Source organism: Panthera tigris, chromosome X (genome assembly GCF_018350195.1).
Source record: "Panthera tigris isolate Pti1 chromosome X, P.tigris_Pti1_mat1.1, whole genome shotgun sequence".
NCBI lineage: Eukaryota > Metazoa > Chordata > Mammalia > Carnivora > Felidae > Panthera > Panthera tigris.
In genome coordinates this window covers 57120538-57138375 of record NC_056677.1, presented here as the reverse complement: position 1 = coordinate 57138375, position 17838 = coordinate 57120538, and the positions used below count along the sequence as shown (strand labels likewise).

The following is a 17838-nucleotide window of genomic DNA, read 5'->3' as shown; positions in this document are numbered from 1 at the left end:
GAAACAGAGAGAGAGAGAGAGAGAGAGAGAGAGAGAGAGAATCCCAAGTAGGTTCCACACTGCCAATGTGGAGCTCAACGTGGGTCACAAACCATGAGATTATGACCTGAGCCAAAGTCAAGAGTTGGAAGCTTAACTGACTGAGCTACTCAGACATGTCGTTTATTTTTTTGAATATTGTCTCCCTAGGGTCTTTACCAGAGCAGAAGTTCTTAGTTTTGGTGAAGCCTAATGTATTCACTTTTTCTTTATGTATTATGCTTATGATGTCACTGAAATTTTTATCTTATGTTTTCTTGTAGAAGTGTCACAGTTTTAGGTTTTACATTTATGTATGTATGTATGTATGTATGTATGTATGTATGTATGTAGGCTTCATGCCCAGCACAGAGCCCAATGCAGGGCTTGAACTCACGACCCTGAAATCAACACCTGAGCTGAGATCAAGAGTTGGGACACTTAACCAACTAAGCCACTCAGGCACCCTTAGGTTTTACATTTAGATCTATGGTCTACTTTGAGTTCATTTTTGTATAAGGTGCAAGGTTTAGGTTAAAGTGGTTTGTTTGTTTTTGTCTATGGTATCTAATTGCTCCACAACATTTGTTGAAAAATCTCTGTTACTTATTAATTGTGACACCTTGGGAAATCATCTAACCTCTCATGGCCTCACTTTTCTTTCCTCAAAAATGGAGATGATAATAGGACCTAACCTCTAAGGATGAAGTGAAGATTCCAGACTCTATGTGTAAACACGTAGCACACAGTAGATAGTAGTAGCCATTATTATTACTTACAGAGTTTCAAATTTTGGTATTTTACGTTATGACTTACAAAATTTGATAACATATAATACACTGTCTCTTTTTAATCCCTTCCATGGATGTTGGAGAACATGGATCAGTGCTAAGGTAGATTCTGGCAGATGGGTTCTACTGAGATGATGGCTGAAAGTACTTGTAGTGAGGAAATCACAGCAATTCCCAGTTGGGAGGGGTGCTGAGGCCAAGGCCAGTTCAGTACAAGTCAAAAGTGTGTAGCCAAAAACAGGAAATAAGAAATGAAGTCAGATATTATGGAAATCAGAAAGAATTCAAGAATTTTCTTCTGAATAGGTAAGGGCAAATGGGGTTCTGGACTTTGAGTGTGTATAAAGCAGAATACTGAGATACACTGTTACTGAGTTGTGGCCTCACAGCCTTGTTTAAAGGTCTTGGCCTTGGCTTTTCACTTCAGGATGCTCTTTACTAGCTGTGTGGGGAGTCTTTTGCCTTCTCTTCTCTAAGCGAATTTAGTCCAAGACCGTGTTTTTCTGTGAACTCTCTTACTTTGGTGCCAACAGTGGGGTGATGTGCCAGGTACCCTCTGGGAAGTCTTTCTAAAACATTCTGCTTAGCAGATCTGAAAAGGCTGAAGAACCTTCTCAGGAAGCTGATTGTGCCTGTGGTAGGTCTTGGTCTGGAAGCTGTTTCGAAAGCTGGATACCACTGCCACTTTGTTGATTCCCACTATGCTCTCTGGCATTGCATACCTTGTTGGCTCCCCAGGAACTCTCCTTAGTGTCCCTGAGAAAGAGCTGGAAGCTTCAATGTTTTTTTTTTTGTTTGTTTGTTTGCTTTTTACTTCCTCTTTGATCTGTGTTCTGAGATCCTACATGAATTAATATTTTGTGATAGGCATGTGTAAGATACCTTGAAAGAAGTATACTGTTATTGGAAAAGTTATAATCACAATCAGTCAGACCAGAGATTCCTACCAGTCTGGTCAAGTGTGAAGGTTTATGGGTTAGGGGTGGTGTCATTGGAAACTGATAGTGTAATTGAAATTGCTTCTGAGTTGCAAGATATAGCAAAACAAATATGTTTTATAGCACAGTACTGAGTATCAACTTATTGTGGTGATTTATGTGTAAGCCTCCAAGATAATAATGGCACCTGACTTCAGTCAGTCCTTTGCAGTTTAGAAATCCTTGTGTTGTTCCCTATTTAAATTGATTCTTACAACAAGGATGAGAGAGGCAGTGCAGGGATTATTATTCATATTTTACAGATATGGAAGCTGTCAGGGACTTAGAGCTGGAGGGGGCTGGGATATCATTCATAGTGATCAAAAGCAGAGGCTCTGAGGCAGATTGCCTACTTCTTTTTTGAATTTCTGTATTCTGGTAAAATATATATAACATCAAATTTGTTATTCTGAACACTTGTAAGTGTACAATACAGTGGCATTACATTAAAAATGTTGTATAACCATCACTACTGTTTCTAAATTATTTTCATCACCCCAAACAAAAACTCTGTAGCTATTAAACAACTCCCCATTAGACCTCCCCTCATCCCCTGGTAACCTCTAATCTACTGTCTGTATGAATTTGCCTATTCTAGATACTTCATATAAGTAGAACAATATAATATTTGTCCTTTTTTGGCTGCCTTATTTCACTTAGCATAATGTTTTCAAGGTTCATTCATTTTGTAGCACGTATCAATCACTAGGTCATTTCTTCCTATTGCCAAATACAGAATGTTCGTGGTGTATGTGTGTCTATGTGATATATATATATACCACATATTGTTTATTCATTCATATGTTGAGAGGCATTTAGGTTGCTTCTACACATTGACTACTATGAATAGTGCTACTATGAACATTTGTGAACAAGTTTTTGTTTGAATACTTGTTTTCACTCTTTTGGTATATACCTAGAGGTAGATTTGCTGGGTCATGTGGTAATTCCATGTTTAGCTTTTTTTAATGTTTATTTTATTTTTTGAGAGAGAGAGAGAGAGAGAGAACAAAAGAAAGAGAGAATGAGCACAAGTGAGGGAGGGGCAGAGAGAGAGAGGGAGACACAGATTCCGAAGCAGGCTCCAGGCTGTCACATAGAACCTCAACTGTGAGAACTCACAAACTGTGAGATCATGACCTAAGGTGACGTCAGACACTTAACTGAATGAGCCACCCAGGCTCCCCTTATATTTAGCTTTCTGAGGAACTTGCAAACTTTTCTACATCAATGGCACAACTTTACATTCCCACAAGCAATATACAAGGGTTCCAACTTCTCCATATCTTCACCAACACTTGCTACTTTTTTTTTTGTTAAAAACCACATCCTAGGGGCGCCTGGGTGGCGCAGTCGGTTAAGCGTCCGACTTCAGCCAGGTCACGATCTCGCGGTCCGTGAGTTCGAGCCCCGCGTCGGGCTCTGGGCTGATGGCTCAGAGCCTGGAGCCTGTTTCCGATTCTGTGTCTCCCTCTCTCTCTGCCCCTCCCCCGTTCATGCTCTGTCTCTCTCTCTGTCCCAAAAATAAAATAAAAAAAGTTGAAAAAAAAAATTAAAAAAAAAACAAACACATCCTAGTAGGTGTGAAGGGGATATATTATTATAGATTTTATTTTCATTTCTCTAATCACTAAGAATGAGCATCTTTTCATATGTTTATTGGCCATTTCTATATCTTCTTTGGAGAGACGTCTATTCAAGTCTTTTACCCATTTTTAAGTTGAGTTGTTTATCTTTTGTAAATATGTTTATTTTTGAAAGAGAAAAAGCATGTGTGTGGAAGCAGCGGAAAGGGCAGAGAGAGAGGGAGAGAGAGAAAACCAAGCAGGCTCCATGCCATCAGTCCAGAGCCTGATGTGGGGCTCGAACCCACCAACCATGAGATCATGACCTGAGCCAAAATCAAGAGTCAGACATTTAACCAACTGAGCCACCCAGTTGCCTCGTTGTTTATCTTTCTGTTGCTGAGCTGTAGGAGTTCTCTATGTTCTGGTTATTAACACTTATCAGATATATGACTTCCAAATATTTTCTCCCATTCTTTTTTTTAAAGTTTATTTATTTATTTTTAGGAAGACAGCGTGAGTAGGGGAGGGGCAGAGAGGGGGAGACAGAGAATCCCAAGCAGGTGCCGCGCTGTCAGCATGGAGCCTGATGCAGGGCTTGAAATCATGAAACTGAGATAAGACCTGAGCCAAAACCAAGAATCAGACACTTAACTGATCGAGCCACCCAGGGGCCCCCAAATATTTTCTCCCATTCTCTAGGCTATCTTTCACTTTCTTGATAATGTCCTTTGATGCACAAAAGTTTTTTTCAAAAAAAAATTTTTTTTAAGTTTATTTATTTTGAGAGACAGAGAGAGCAAAGGAGAGGCAGAGACAGAGAGGGAAAGAGAGAATCCCAGGCAGGCTCCATGCTGTCAGTACGGAGCTTGATGCAGGGCTTGAACTCCCGAACTGTGAGATCATGACCTGAGCCCAAACCAAGAGACAGACGGTTAACTGACTGAGCCAAAAGTTTTAAATTTTGATGAAATCAAATTTATCTATTTTTCTTTGTTGCTCATGATTTTGCTATATTTAAGAATTCAATGTCAAGTCCAAGGTCATGTTGCTCATGATTTTGTTATATCTAAGAATTCAATGTCAAGTCCAAGGTCATAAAGATTTACTCCCATGTTTTCCTCTAAGAGTTTTATGCTTTTATCTCTTATTTTAGGTTTTATTCACATAGAGTAAATTTTGGATGAGATGTGATGTAAAGGTCCAAATGTATTATTTTGCCTGTGGAAATACACTTGTCCCAGCCCCATTTGTTGAACAGGTTGTTCTTTCGCCATTGAATGGATTTGGCATCTTTGTTAGTTTCTGACTTAAAGTCTATTTTGTGTGTGTGCGTGTGTGTGTGTGTGTGTATGTTTATTCTGTGTGTTAATAGTATATCTACTTCATCTCTCTTTTGGTTACTGTTTGCAAGTAGTCTCTTTTTATGGCTGAATAATATTTCACTGTATTTATACATATACATATACATATACATATACATATACATATACATATACATATACACATACACATACATATACATATACATAGCAATTTACACATTCAATGCGATCCCTATCAAAATAACACCAACACTGGGGCGCCTGGGTGGCTCAGTTAGTTAAGAGTTCAACTCTTGGATTTGGCTCAGGTCATGATCTCATGGTTTGTGGGTTTGAGCCTGGTGTTGGTCTCTGCACTGACGGTGTGGAGCCTGCTTGGGATTCTTTCTCCCTTTCTCTTTGCCTCTCCCCTACCGTGCTCTCTCTCTCTTTCAAAATAAATAAACTTAAAAAAATTAAAAAAGAATAACACCAGCATTTTTCACAGAGCTAGAACAAACAATCCTAAAATTTGTATGAAACCAGAAAAGACCCCAAATAGCTAAAGTAGTGCTAAAAAAGAAAACCAAAGCTAGAGGCATCACAATTCCAGACTTTAAGTTGTATTACAAAGCTGTAATCATCAAGACAGTATGGTACTGGCACAAAAAACAGACACATAGATCAATGGAACATAATAGAGAACCCAGAAATGGACCCACAAATGTATGGTCAACTAATCCTTGACAAAGCAGGAAAGAACATCCAGTGGAAAAAAGAGTCTCCTCAGCAAATGGTGCTGGGAAAACTGGACAGTGATATGTGGAAGAATGATACTGGATCACTTTCTTACACCATGCACAAAAGAAATTCAAAATGGATGAAAGACCTAAATGTGAGACAGGCAACCATCAAAATCCTACAGGAGAACACAGACAGCCACCTCTTTGATCTTGGTCATAGCAACTTCTTATTAGACATGTCTCTGGAGGCAAGGGAAATAAAAGCAAAAATGAACTATTGGGACCTCATTAAGATAAAAAGCTTCTGCACAGTGAAGAAAACAATCAATAAAACTAAAAGAAAACTGACGGAATGGGAGAAGATATTTGCAAATGACATATCAGATAAAGGATTAGTATCAAAAATCTATAAGGAACTGGGGCGCCTGGGTGGCGCAGTCGGTTAAGCGTCCGACTTCAGCCAGGTCACGATCTCACGGTCCGTGAGTTCGAGCCCCGCGTCGGGCTCTGTGCTGACTGCTCAGAGCCTGGAGCCTGTTTCCGATTCTGTGTCTCCCTCTCTCTCTGTCCCTCCCCCGTTCATGCTCTGTCTCTCTCTGTCCCAAAAATAAAATAAAACGTTGAAAAAAAAAAAATTAAAAAAAAAAAAAAATCTATAAGGAACTTATCAAACTCAACACCCAAAATACAAAGAATCCAGTGAAGAAATGGGCAGAAGACATGAATAGACACTATTCTAAAGAAGACATCCAGATGGCTAACAGACACATGAAAAGCTGCTCATCATTACTCATCATCAGGGAAATACAAATCAAATCCACAATGAGATACCACCTCACAGTAGTCAGAATGGCTAAAATTCACAACTCAGGAAACAACAGATGTTGGTGAGGATGCTGAGAAAGGGGAATGCTTTTTCACTGTTGGTTGGAATGCAAACGGGTGCAGCCACTCTGGAAAATAGTATGGAGGTTCCTCAAAAAATTAAAAATAGAACTACCCTATGACCCAATAATTACACTACTAGGTATTTATACAAAGGATAAAAAAATGCTGATTCAAAGGGGCACATGCACCCCAATGTTTATAGCAGCACTATCAATAATAGCCAAATTATTGAAAGAGCCCGAATATCCATCAACTGATGAATGAATAAAGGAGATATGGTATATATATACAATGGAATACTACTTGGCGATCAAAAAGAATGAAATCTTGCCATCTGCAACAACGTGGATGGAACTAGAGGGTATTATGCTAAGCAAAATAAGTCAGGCAAAAAAAGACAAATATATGATTTTGCTCATATGTGGAATAAAAGAAACACAACAGATGAACATAGGGCAAGGGAAGGAAAAATAAGATAAAAACAGAGAGGGAGGAAAACTATAAGAGACTCTTAAATACAGAGAACAAACTGAGGGTTACTGGAGGGGAGGTGGGTGGTAGGATGGGCTAAATGGTGATGGGCATTAAGGAGGGCACTTGTTGAGATGAGCACTGGGTGTTATATGTAAGTGATGAATCACTGGGTTCTACTCCTGAAACCAATACTATACTGCATGTTAACTAACTTGAATTAAAATAAATTAAAAAAAAAGAACTTGACAAAATTTATATGCTCTGATAATAAAAACTTACAACAAACTAAGAATACATAAGAACTTCCTCAATCTGATAAAGCGTATCTATGAAAAACTTAAGGTAATGTCATGCTTAATGGTGAAAGACTGAATCCTTTCCCCAAGATCAAGAAAAATAGAATGGTTTCTACTATCAACACTCCTATTCAACATCATCCTGAAGGTCCAAGCTGATGTAATAGGGGAAGTAAGAGAAATAAAAGACATACAGATTAGAAAGGAAGAAATAAAACTGTATTTACAGATGGCATGACTGCCCATGTAGAAAATCCCAAAGAACCTACAAAATACCTACTAAACTAATAAAGTCAGAAGACAGAAGTTAATATACAAAAATTAATTGTATATCAGCAATGAACAACTGGATAAACAACTTGGAAGTTTCTTATAAAGTTAAACACACACTTAACATATTACCTATAGCAATCCTAGGTATTTACCCAAGTGAAATGTTTATCTATGTTTACACAGAAACCTGTATGTAAATGTTTTTATAGCAGCTTTATTCATAATCACCAAAAACTGGAAAAAAATCCACAAGATATCTTTTAATAGGTGAACAGATAAACTGTGGGACACCCATACAATGGAATACAACTTGGCCAAAAAAAGAAAAAAAGAAGGCAGAAACTACTGATATAAGCAATAACATAAATGAGTCTGAAACACGTTATGCTAAGTGAAAGAAGCCATACTGTATGTTTCTATTTATATGACACTGATGCAAAGGGAAAACAATAATAACAGAATACACATCAGTGTTTGCCAAGTGCTAGGGATGTGGGAGGAGCTGACTACAAAGGGGGTGAGGAATTTGGGAGGATAATAGAATTATTCTACACCTTGACTGTGATGGTGGTTATACAACTGTATGTGTCATCAAAACTCTTGGAACTGTACACTAAAAAAGGTAAATCTTACTGTATGTCAGATATGCCTTAATAAAGCTGAAAAAAAATCAATGTCACTTGCCATACTAACAGAATAAAAACAAACAATAAGATCATCTCAATAGGATTTGGAAAAAATTTTCGAATGTATGTTCATGATAAAAACTTTCAGGAAACTTGGGATAGACAGGAACTTCTTCAACCTGATAAAGGGCATATACAAAAACCTACAGCTAATATCACACTTACTGGTGAATCTTTCCCTAAGATTGTGAACAAAGCAAGGATATCCCTTTTCACCTACTCCATTCAATATTTTACTGGGGGTTCTAATAAGTACAATATGACAAGGTCAAGTTAAAAAAAAGAGGCGTATGGAGCAGATAAGTAAATAAAACTGTCCCCATTTGCAGATGACATGATTGTCTATGTAGACTCTATAAGCTATAAAGAGTCTAAAAAGCTATAAGAACCAACAAATATATGCAAATAATTGTAAATTGAAATTAAAAAACACTTTCAATATCATAAAAATATGAAATACTAAGGAATATATTTGACAAAAGATGTGCAACACTTGTATACTGAAAATTAAAACACAACGGAGAGAAATTAAAGTTTTAAATAAATGGAGAGATGCACTGAGTTCATAAAACACTTAATATTGGTAAGATGTAAATTCTCCTCAGATTTACATATAGATTCTGTGCAGTCCTAATCAAACTCCCAGCAGACTTTTTTGTAGAAAATGATAAGCTTATTCTAAAATTTATATGAAAATGCACAGAACCTACTTTTCCCAAAACGATTTTGAAAAAGAGTAACAACTTTGGAGGGCTTATACTACCTGATATCAGAACTTATTATAAAGCTAGTATAATCAAAACATGTTGGTCCTGGCATAAAGATAGACATGTACATCAATGGAGTAGAATCTAGACAATGACTTATGGACAACTGATTTTCACAAAGGTGCCAAGTCAGAATGAATCAATCATAGACTTAAATGTAAAGCTTAAAACTAAATTCTAGAAGATAACTTAGAGGGAAATCTTAGTGACCTTGGGTTTGGCAAAGATTTCTTTCTTTTTTAATTGTTTTTAATATTTATTTATTTTTGAGAGAGAGAGCACAAGCAGAGGAGAGGGAGAGAAAGAGAGAGGGAGACACAGAATCTGAGGCAGGTTCCAGGCTCTGAGCTGTCAGCACAGAGCCCAATGTGGGGCTTGAATTCTTGAACCATGAGATTATGACCTGAGCCAAAGTCAGACGCTTAACCGACTGAGCCACCCAGGTGCCCCTGTTTTGGCAAAGATTTCTTAAACAGGACATGAATCCCATTAAACATAAAAGAAAAAAATGTCAATAAATTGGATGGCATCAAAATTATAAAGGCTTGCTCTTCAAAAGACATTGTTAAAAAAGGGAAAGGCAAAAAAAGGGAAAGGCAAGTCACAGACCAGGAGGAAATTTTTAAAAAACATAAAAGTCCTTTGTTGGATGTATCTAGTATATATAAAGAATTTTAACTGAAAAGTGAGAAAAAAGACAACCCAGTGAAAAAATGGGGATGATCTGAATGTATATTTCAGAAAACATACATATGGCAAATAAGCACATAAAAAGATGCTCAACATCATTAGTCATAAGGGAAATGAAAACTAAACCCACAGTGAGGTACCACTACCCCTTCACTAGACCACCTCAGGTTTAAAAGACTGACCATACTCAATATTGGTGAGAATGTACAGCAACAAGAACACTCATAAATTGCTAGTAGGAAGTTATACCACTTTGGAAAACAATTTGGCAGTTGCTTAAAAGTTAAAATGTACACCTACCATAGGAGACAACCAGCCAGTCCACTCCTAGGTTATCTCCCCAAAAGAAATAAAACATATATCCACACAAAGACTTGTACACAAATGTTCAGTACACTATTTGTAATAATGAAAAACTGGAAACAACACAAAATGTCCATCAACAGGTGAATGGATAAACATATTGTGGTATAGCCATACAACAGGAGGCCATTCAGCAATAAAAAGGAAAGAGGTATTGATACACACAGCCACATGGATGAACCCTGAAATACTTATACTGAGTGAAACCCAGAAAAAGAAAATATACTGTATGATTCAATTTTTGTAAAATTCTAGAAAATAAAAAACGAGTCTATAGTGACAGCAGATTAATGGTTGCTTGGAGATAGGGAGGTAGAGGGGTGAACTAGGGAGAGGAGAAAGGGTTTACAAAGTGGAACAAAATTAAGTTTTTGTCATGATGGACATTGACATTATCTTGATTGTGGTGAGGATTTCATGGGTGTATATCTATGTCAAAGCTTACTAAATTGTACATTTTCAATATATACAATTTATTGTGGGCCAATCATACCTCAATGAAAATGTAAAAAAATTAACTGACCTTCAATAGAGGCAGTGATGGAAAGGGTTCTCTACTCTTGATCTTTCACATTTGTTCAAAGATATTCAAAGGTATCATTAGGAAATCAGACTTTCAGGTAGAAGAACTTCATATTTTGAAGTGTTTAATTCTAAACAAAAAGGAAGCTATTTTCCATTTTTTCCTATCCCCAACGTAGACAAGAGAAATGACAGTTCAAGCTGTCCATACCTTCACTCGAGCTGCAGTGCCTTCCATTCCACGGCTCTGAGTCTCTTTCCGCTTATCTGCAACCTCCCGTTGTTTTTGGAGAGCATCCTTGAGACGCTTGTTGGCAGCAGCTGCCTAAATAAAAACAGCTCATAGTAATGTTGAATTGAGGGTTTAAAAAAAACCATTTTAATTTCCAGCATATTAGTAAAGAAAAATGAACAAAACCTTTTAAAAATATTTATTTATTTTGAGAGAGAGTGAGCAAGCACAATCGGTGGCGGGGGAGGCAGAGAGAGAAGGAGAGAGAATCCCAAGCAGACAGCGCAGAGCTCAATGCAGGGCTTGAACTAACAAACTGTGAGATCATGACCTGAGTCGTAATGTGTGACCCAAGGTACACATTTCAAAGTACCACAGACTGAAAGTGTCTGGAAATGTCACAAATTACTCTGTATTTTGTTTGGAAAGAAGCAAGCCCAATTGGGGGAAAAATCCTTATCCGCATGGTACCATTTTCTTCAGATTTTTATCTGCGCACAGTTTGTGACATATAAACAGGGATTAAGACTTAGGAATTGCTGGTCAAGATTGATATCCCTGGTTTCTCAGGACACTGGCTCATTTAAGGGATATTACTATGTCAGCATTTAAGCCTGAAGGTGACAGTACACCTGACCTAGTAGATTGGGTTTTCTTACCTCCTCAGTTTTACGTCTGAGCACATTAGACTGTTTCTGGAAGTTTCTTTCAAGTTTGAGCAGTTCATATTGTCTCTTACGGTCCTGAGAAGAAAAAAGTCAGACTTTTAATTGCTATTCAGCTAGCTGACATAAAACCTTATAATATAACTAAAGAGTCTTTCAGTATAACAGTCAGTATGGAAAACAGGATTTAATTTTCCTCAAAAAATTAAAAATAGAACTACCATACGATCCAGCACAATCTCACTACTGGGTATATATTCAAAGGAAATGAAATCAGTATCTTGGAGATATATTTGTATGCTCATATTCATTGCAGCATTATTCATAGTAACCAAGATATGGAAATAACCTAAGTGTTGACAGATGAATGGATAAAGAAAATGTGGTATATGTATACAATGGAATATTATTCAGTCACAAACAAAAAGGAAATCTCACTATTTGCAACAACATGGATGAACCTAAAGGTCATTATGTAATTGAAATAAACCAGACATGAGAAAGATGAATACTGTATGATCTCACTTATATGTGGAATCTAAAAAAAGTCAGACTCATAGAACTAGAGAGTAATGGTGGTTACCAGGAACTGGGGGTAGGGAAAACATGGAAAGGTTAGTCAAAGAGTACAAACTCTTGGTTATAAAATGAGTAAGTTCTGGGGATCTATATATAATAGTGACTATAGTTAATAATACTGTATTGTATAATTGAAATCTGCTAAGGAGTAGATCTTAAGTGTTCTCTTTACACTGAAAAAAACAGGTAACTATGTGAGGTGATGGATGTGTTGCCAATGGGAAATGTGACATCTCCAAATTTATTCTTCTGAGATTGTTACGACTATGCTGGGTCACCTCCATTTCAATATGAATTTTAGGATCAGCATGTGAATATTTGCAAATAAGCCAGTTGGAATTTTGATTGAGATTATACTGAATCTGAGATCAATCTGGGGAGTATTCCATCTTAAATATATTAAATCTTCCCATTCATGAACATGGGTTATATTTCCATTTATTTTGATATTTAATGAATTCAAAGATGTTTTATAGTTTTTAGTGTATAAGTTTTACACTTGTTAAGTTTATTCCTAAGCATTTTATTCTTATTGATGTTACTATAAATGGAATTATTTTCTTCATTTTCAAATTGGTTTCTAGTGTAAAGAAATACAACCGGCTTTTGTACATTGACAAAATGTACAAATGCCTCGAACCTTGCTGAACTCATGTATTAGTTTTACCAGTTTTTGTAGTAGATCTTCTAGCATTTTATACATACAATATAAGATCATGTCATCTGCTAACAGGGAGAGTTTTGCTTCTTCCTTTCCAATCTGGATGCCTTTTATATATTTTTCTTGCTTAAGTGCCCTGGCCAGAACCTCCAGGACAATATGGAATAAAAGCAATGAGAGTGGATATTCTTGTCTTGTTCCTGATCTTAGGGGGAAAGTATCCTGTCTTTCCCCATTAAGTATGATGTTAACTGGCACGTAAATGCCCTTTATCAAGTTGAGAAGTTTCCTTTTACTCCTAGTTTTTTGAGTGTTTTTATTATGAAAGGGTGATGGATTTTGTCAAATATGTTTTCTATGTCTATTGAGATAATCATGTGGTTCTTATTCTTTATTGTACTGATATGGTGTAATACATTAATTGATTTTCAGATCTTAAGGAAGGCTTGCATTTTTTCAGATGAACCTTACTTGGTCATGGTGTATCATTCTTTTTATATGTTGTTGGAATCAGTTTGTTGATTTTGGAGATTTTCACATCTATATTCTACAGTTTTCTTGGGATGTCTTGTTTTGGTGTCAAGGAAATACTCATAGAATGAGCTGGGAAATGTTTCCTTTGCTTCTGTTTTTCGGAATAGTTTCCAAAAATTTGGTATTATTTCTTCTTTAATTTTTTTAATTACAAATTTTTTAATGTTTATTTCTTTTTGAGAGAGACAGCGAGCGAGCAGGGGAGGGACATAGAGAGAGGGAGACACAGAATCTGAAGCAGGCTCCAGGCTCTGAGCTGTCAGTACAGAGCCTAATGCTGAACATTTCTGTTCATCTGCTAGCTTTGGGTTTAGTTTGCTTTTTTTTTCCCCCAGTGTCTTAAAGTGGAAGTCTAGGTTATTGATTTGAGATATTTCTTCATTTTTAAAAAATGTTTACTTATTTTGAGAGTGATAGTGCAAGCAGGGGAGGGGCAGAGGGAGAAGGGGAGAGAGAATCCCAAGCAGGCTCTGCACTGTCAGCACAGGGGCTTGATCTCACAAACCATGAGATCATGACCTGAGCCGAAATTAAGAGACAGACGCTTAATGGACTGAGCCTCCCAGATGCCCCTCACCTTCCCCTTTAGTTAAGACATTCTTCTAGGCGAGAGCTCATATAATACTCATCTATTTTCCATGGTATCTAGCAGATAGTACCTTGCATGTAGTAGATGTTTAAGAAATAGCTGCTAAATTCATGAATGTGTCACATTTTTGGAAATAACTAGTTGTTTGAAGAGAGGCTTTAATGCTAGTCAGCCCCAAGAAGGCTTTGTTAGGTAGGCCTTTGAGAAGCTGTAGTTACTTACTCGTTCTTTTAACTGGATTACTTCTTTGTCTTTTTGTTGTTTCCATTGTCTAAACTTCTCAGCATCCTCTTTCATCTGACGCATCAACTGTACCCGCTGGTTTTTCATCACCTGTAAAAACAAAAACGAATACAATTATTAGTCATCTGCACTTATTCTAGGCTGATGTGCAGATGGATAGACTAACTATTAAGAAGAGAGAAAACCCATAGCTAAGCTGAGAAGGCTGCCAACAGATTTTCTGATTAGGCTTGCAATACCCCTTGCTATGCTTGCACAGGGTTTCCAAGTATAGACTACACAGATGAACATGTTGAAGAAATTTTTAAAAATGTACCGACAGCTAAATTCAGCCCTAAATTCATTGTACATAAATGAAATTTCAGGGAAATATCAACTAAGCCCCAAGGACAAATCCACCTAGCAATCACTGTATTCTAAAGGTTTCAGTATAAGTGGCCTGTTCACTCCACTTTGCAGATGTCAGAAGTTGAACATTCAATATCTGAAAATATTCTCCAGGTGTCTGTCAGTTTGCAACTAGTTTATGAAATCCTTCTACATAATCATGGAAGGTGGTTAGGATATCACCACAAAATACTAAGGTATCTTTCTCCTTTGGTTTCAGGGAATCTAACATTAAACTCTGAATGTTAAAGCAGGGTTTCATTGTTCAGACTCTAGATGACTACCAGCACAATGTCCTGTAAAAGGGGCATTTGTGGAGATTCACACACTTGCAGATGATGGCCCTGCCTGCTACTTTCTCATCTGACAATGCCTCCGTAGTATAATTCTAAATGGAACACCTATGTTTGTAAGTTTTAATGAAACAAACCCAAGGATGAGCATTTATTACCCGTATCTCCTGGTTCAGTTTGGAAACGGTATGCTCTGTGGATTCTTTCAGCTTCAGAAGTTTGGACTGTTCATTGAGTTTCTTCTTCAGATCAGCTATTTGACCCTCTAGCTCCTGGAGACGTTTACGGCGGCGCTCACTCAACCTAAAAACAGACACTATAGGAATGAAGACTAGCAGCAGCAAAGCCTGACTTCAAAAGACATAGACTCCCAGGTTCACAATCCTGATATATACAAAATAGGTGACCAGTTGCATAGTCATCTTCAAATAATGAATACCACCCAAACAACCAAAACTGTCTCATTAATGGGAACTCAATACCAAGAGTAAAACAATAAATTTTTTGAGGATATAACAATGAAATTGCCTCAATACTTCATTCCCTACTACTAGGTTAAAAGGATGGTTCTTTGAAGATATTTCACTTTAGTTTAGCTGTAAAGGAATAATTTTGGTGATTATTACACTAGTCTGAGATAGAAAGTAAACATTCAGCATAATATTTAAGAAGATGAACTTTAGGGGAGCCTGGGTGGCTGGCTCAGTCTGCTAAATGTCCGACTGGCTCAGGTCATGCTCTCATGGCTTGTGAGTTTGAGCCCCACATAGGGCTCTCTGCTGACAGAGTGGAGCCTGCTTTGGATTCTGTGTCTCTGTCTCTCTCTGCCCCTCCCCTGCTAGCGCTCTGTCTCTCCCAATCTCTCTCAAAAATAATCATTACAATTTTTTTTAAAGAACATGAACTTTAAACTCAAAGGAGATATAATAGAGTCACAGACTAAAAAATAAGGTAGAATAGCCAATAAGGCAGAGGTCTGAGGAAAAGCAGAATATTCTGGTTATCTGCCTTAGTTTTATTCTTAACTGAGGGATGGCTAGATAGGTTTTTCATTTACTAGCCTGGACATTAATTCTATTCACAAGCTAATTTACAATCTGTACAGGGACAAAGAAACTGTAGCTGTCTGGTAGGTCTGATAATCTTTCAAAATCCAGCTCAAATGCTAACTTCTTATAAGGCCTTCCTTGATCATGCCAGTCTAAACTGATATCCCCTACCTCTGAACTCTTAAAGCAATTACTGCCTAAGAAATTCATTTAGCTACTAATCTACTAATCATATGCTGTTACGGCATTCTTTCACTATCATCATGAGGTATTGTTGAAAATCTCAATTACTTTTCTTTTGTTTAGATCTTCTTTCCACAATTAGGTATAAATCCTGTGGGGGCAGGAAATGGCTCTTTTACTTCTCTATTTCATTTATAACTTCCTCACACACAGTAGGGACTTGAAATAATATTTATTGGATTTATTCTTACTTGGCTTGGTTGACATCCTTCTTTGTTGTCTGAAGTTCAAGAACCAATTCTTCTTTTTCCTTCTGCAGATTGATGACTTCCAACTCTAGATTTTTTATGTTATCCTAGAAATGTTATGGGTCAGAGAGAAAAAAAGCATTAAAAGGCACGAAAGAAAATTTACTTTGAAAAAAAAAAAAGAAGGGCCACCTGGGTGGTTCAGTTGGTTAAGTGTCCAACTTCGGCTCAGGTCATGATCTCGTGGTTTGTAAGTTTGAGCCCCACGTGGGGCTCTCTGCTGTCAGTGCAGAGCCAGCTTTGGACCCTCTGTCTCCCTCTCTCTCTGCCCCTCCCCCACTTTCTCTCTCAAAAATAAACAATTAAAAAAATAATAAATGAAAAAAGAAAATCAACATTCCACATCTTAAGGAACTATGTGTTCAATTTTACCACTTCAATTACAAACTAAAAACATCAGTCTGTACTTGATTTAAGGAGATGAAAGTTACACCCAGTGGAAAAAGTATAAACTTGGAATCCAAAAGTTTGAACATTGAGTCCAGCACTTAATATCTAAATGTCTTAACAAAAGTCATTTCCTCTCTTTTTAGCCTTAGTTTCTACACATAAGAGAGTTCATATAGCAGGCCTGAGATTGCTGTTCTTAAAAAGTATTGCTTGCAAGATTGGCCCTTGGCTCAGGTGTGTGAACTTGGTAGGGTTCTCACCCTTTTGATAAGAATGGCTCATTATGCCAAGAACCAGACTCTTTTTTTAAAGTTTATTTAATTATTTTGAGAGAGGGAGAGAGGATATCCCAAGCAGGCTCCGTACTGTCAGTGTGGAGCCCAACACAGGGCTTGAACCAACAAACTGTGAGCTCATGACCTGAGCTGAAATCAAGAGTCCAACACTTAACCGACTGAGCCACCCAGGTACCCCAACAGACTCTTAACTATAGAGCACAAACTGATGGTTACCAGAGGGGAGGTGGCTGGGGTGAAATGGGTGATGGGGATTAAGGAGTGCCCTTGTGATGAGCACTGGGTGATGTACGGAATTGTTGAATCACTATATTGTACACCTGAAACTAATATAACACTGTATGTTAACTAACTGGAATTAAAATAAAAACTTAAAAAAAAACACCTGGACTCCTAGACTCCAGGGAGGTTCTCTGATAGACAACATTTCACACATGTCACAAACCATTGCTGGAGGAATTAAATAATAACTTACTCCACTAGGAGAAGACTCTTGGAAGCTTGCATCTGGTTCCTTTCAGACTTTGCCCCATGTGCTTTTTCCTTTTGATGATTTTGTTTTGTATCCTTCTACTGTAATAACTCTTAGCTGTATGACTATATGCCACGTCCTCTGAATCATCCTGGTGAATCGTCAAACCTTGGGGTGGTCTTGGGGACCCTCGAGAGTTTCCCTATCTATGTGAACAATTAACAATACCACTTACCTCACAGGGTTGTTGGGAAGATGAAATAAGATAAAGAAGGGAAGACATTCTATAAATAGTAAAGAGCTGCACATTCTTATATTCATAACTTTCAAACATATATATTCAATACCATTTGCAGTTCTGCATACATTTAGGAAATGAATTCTAGAAACTGAAGTTTAGTAGTTTCCAAGATTGGGAAAACCCAATAGATTCCTTCCTGTTCTCATAACCAAAAAATTAAAGGACACTGGCTGAATGAACAGTTGGTAGCCAAGAAGATTATGTGGTGGTCTTAGACCAGTATTGAAATGACACAGAGGCAGGTTAGGTGGGGCTGTATCAGAGAAGCTTTCTAAACAGGCAAGAGCTGTTTTCCACAA

At 37.3% G+C, this 17838-nt stretch overlaps 1 protein-coding gene across 2 annotated transcripts in view; it reads right to left on the bottom strand.

The window, feature by feature from the left end:
• Positions 1-17838, bottom strand: part of KIF4A (kinesin family member 4A) — a 120214-nt gene that overhangs the window by 29873 nt on the left and 72503 nt on the right. For both annotated transcript variants that reach the window (XM_007097578.3, XM_042974913.1), the window contains 5 exons: positions 16024-16127; positions 14699-14843; positions 13840-13950; positions 11249-11332; positions 10569-10682 (listed from right to left, as the gene is read on the bottom strand). In XM_007097578.3, the coding sequence (XP_007097640.1) occupies positions 10569-10682; positions 11249-11332; positions 13840-13950; positions 14699-14843; positions 16024-16127 (558 nt within the window). The remainder of the gene's footprint in view (positions 1-10568; positions 10683-11248; positions 11333-13839; positions 13951-14698; positions 14844-16023; positions 16128-17838) is intronic.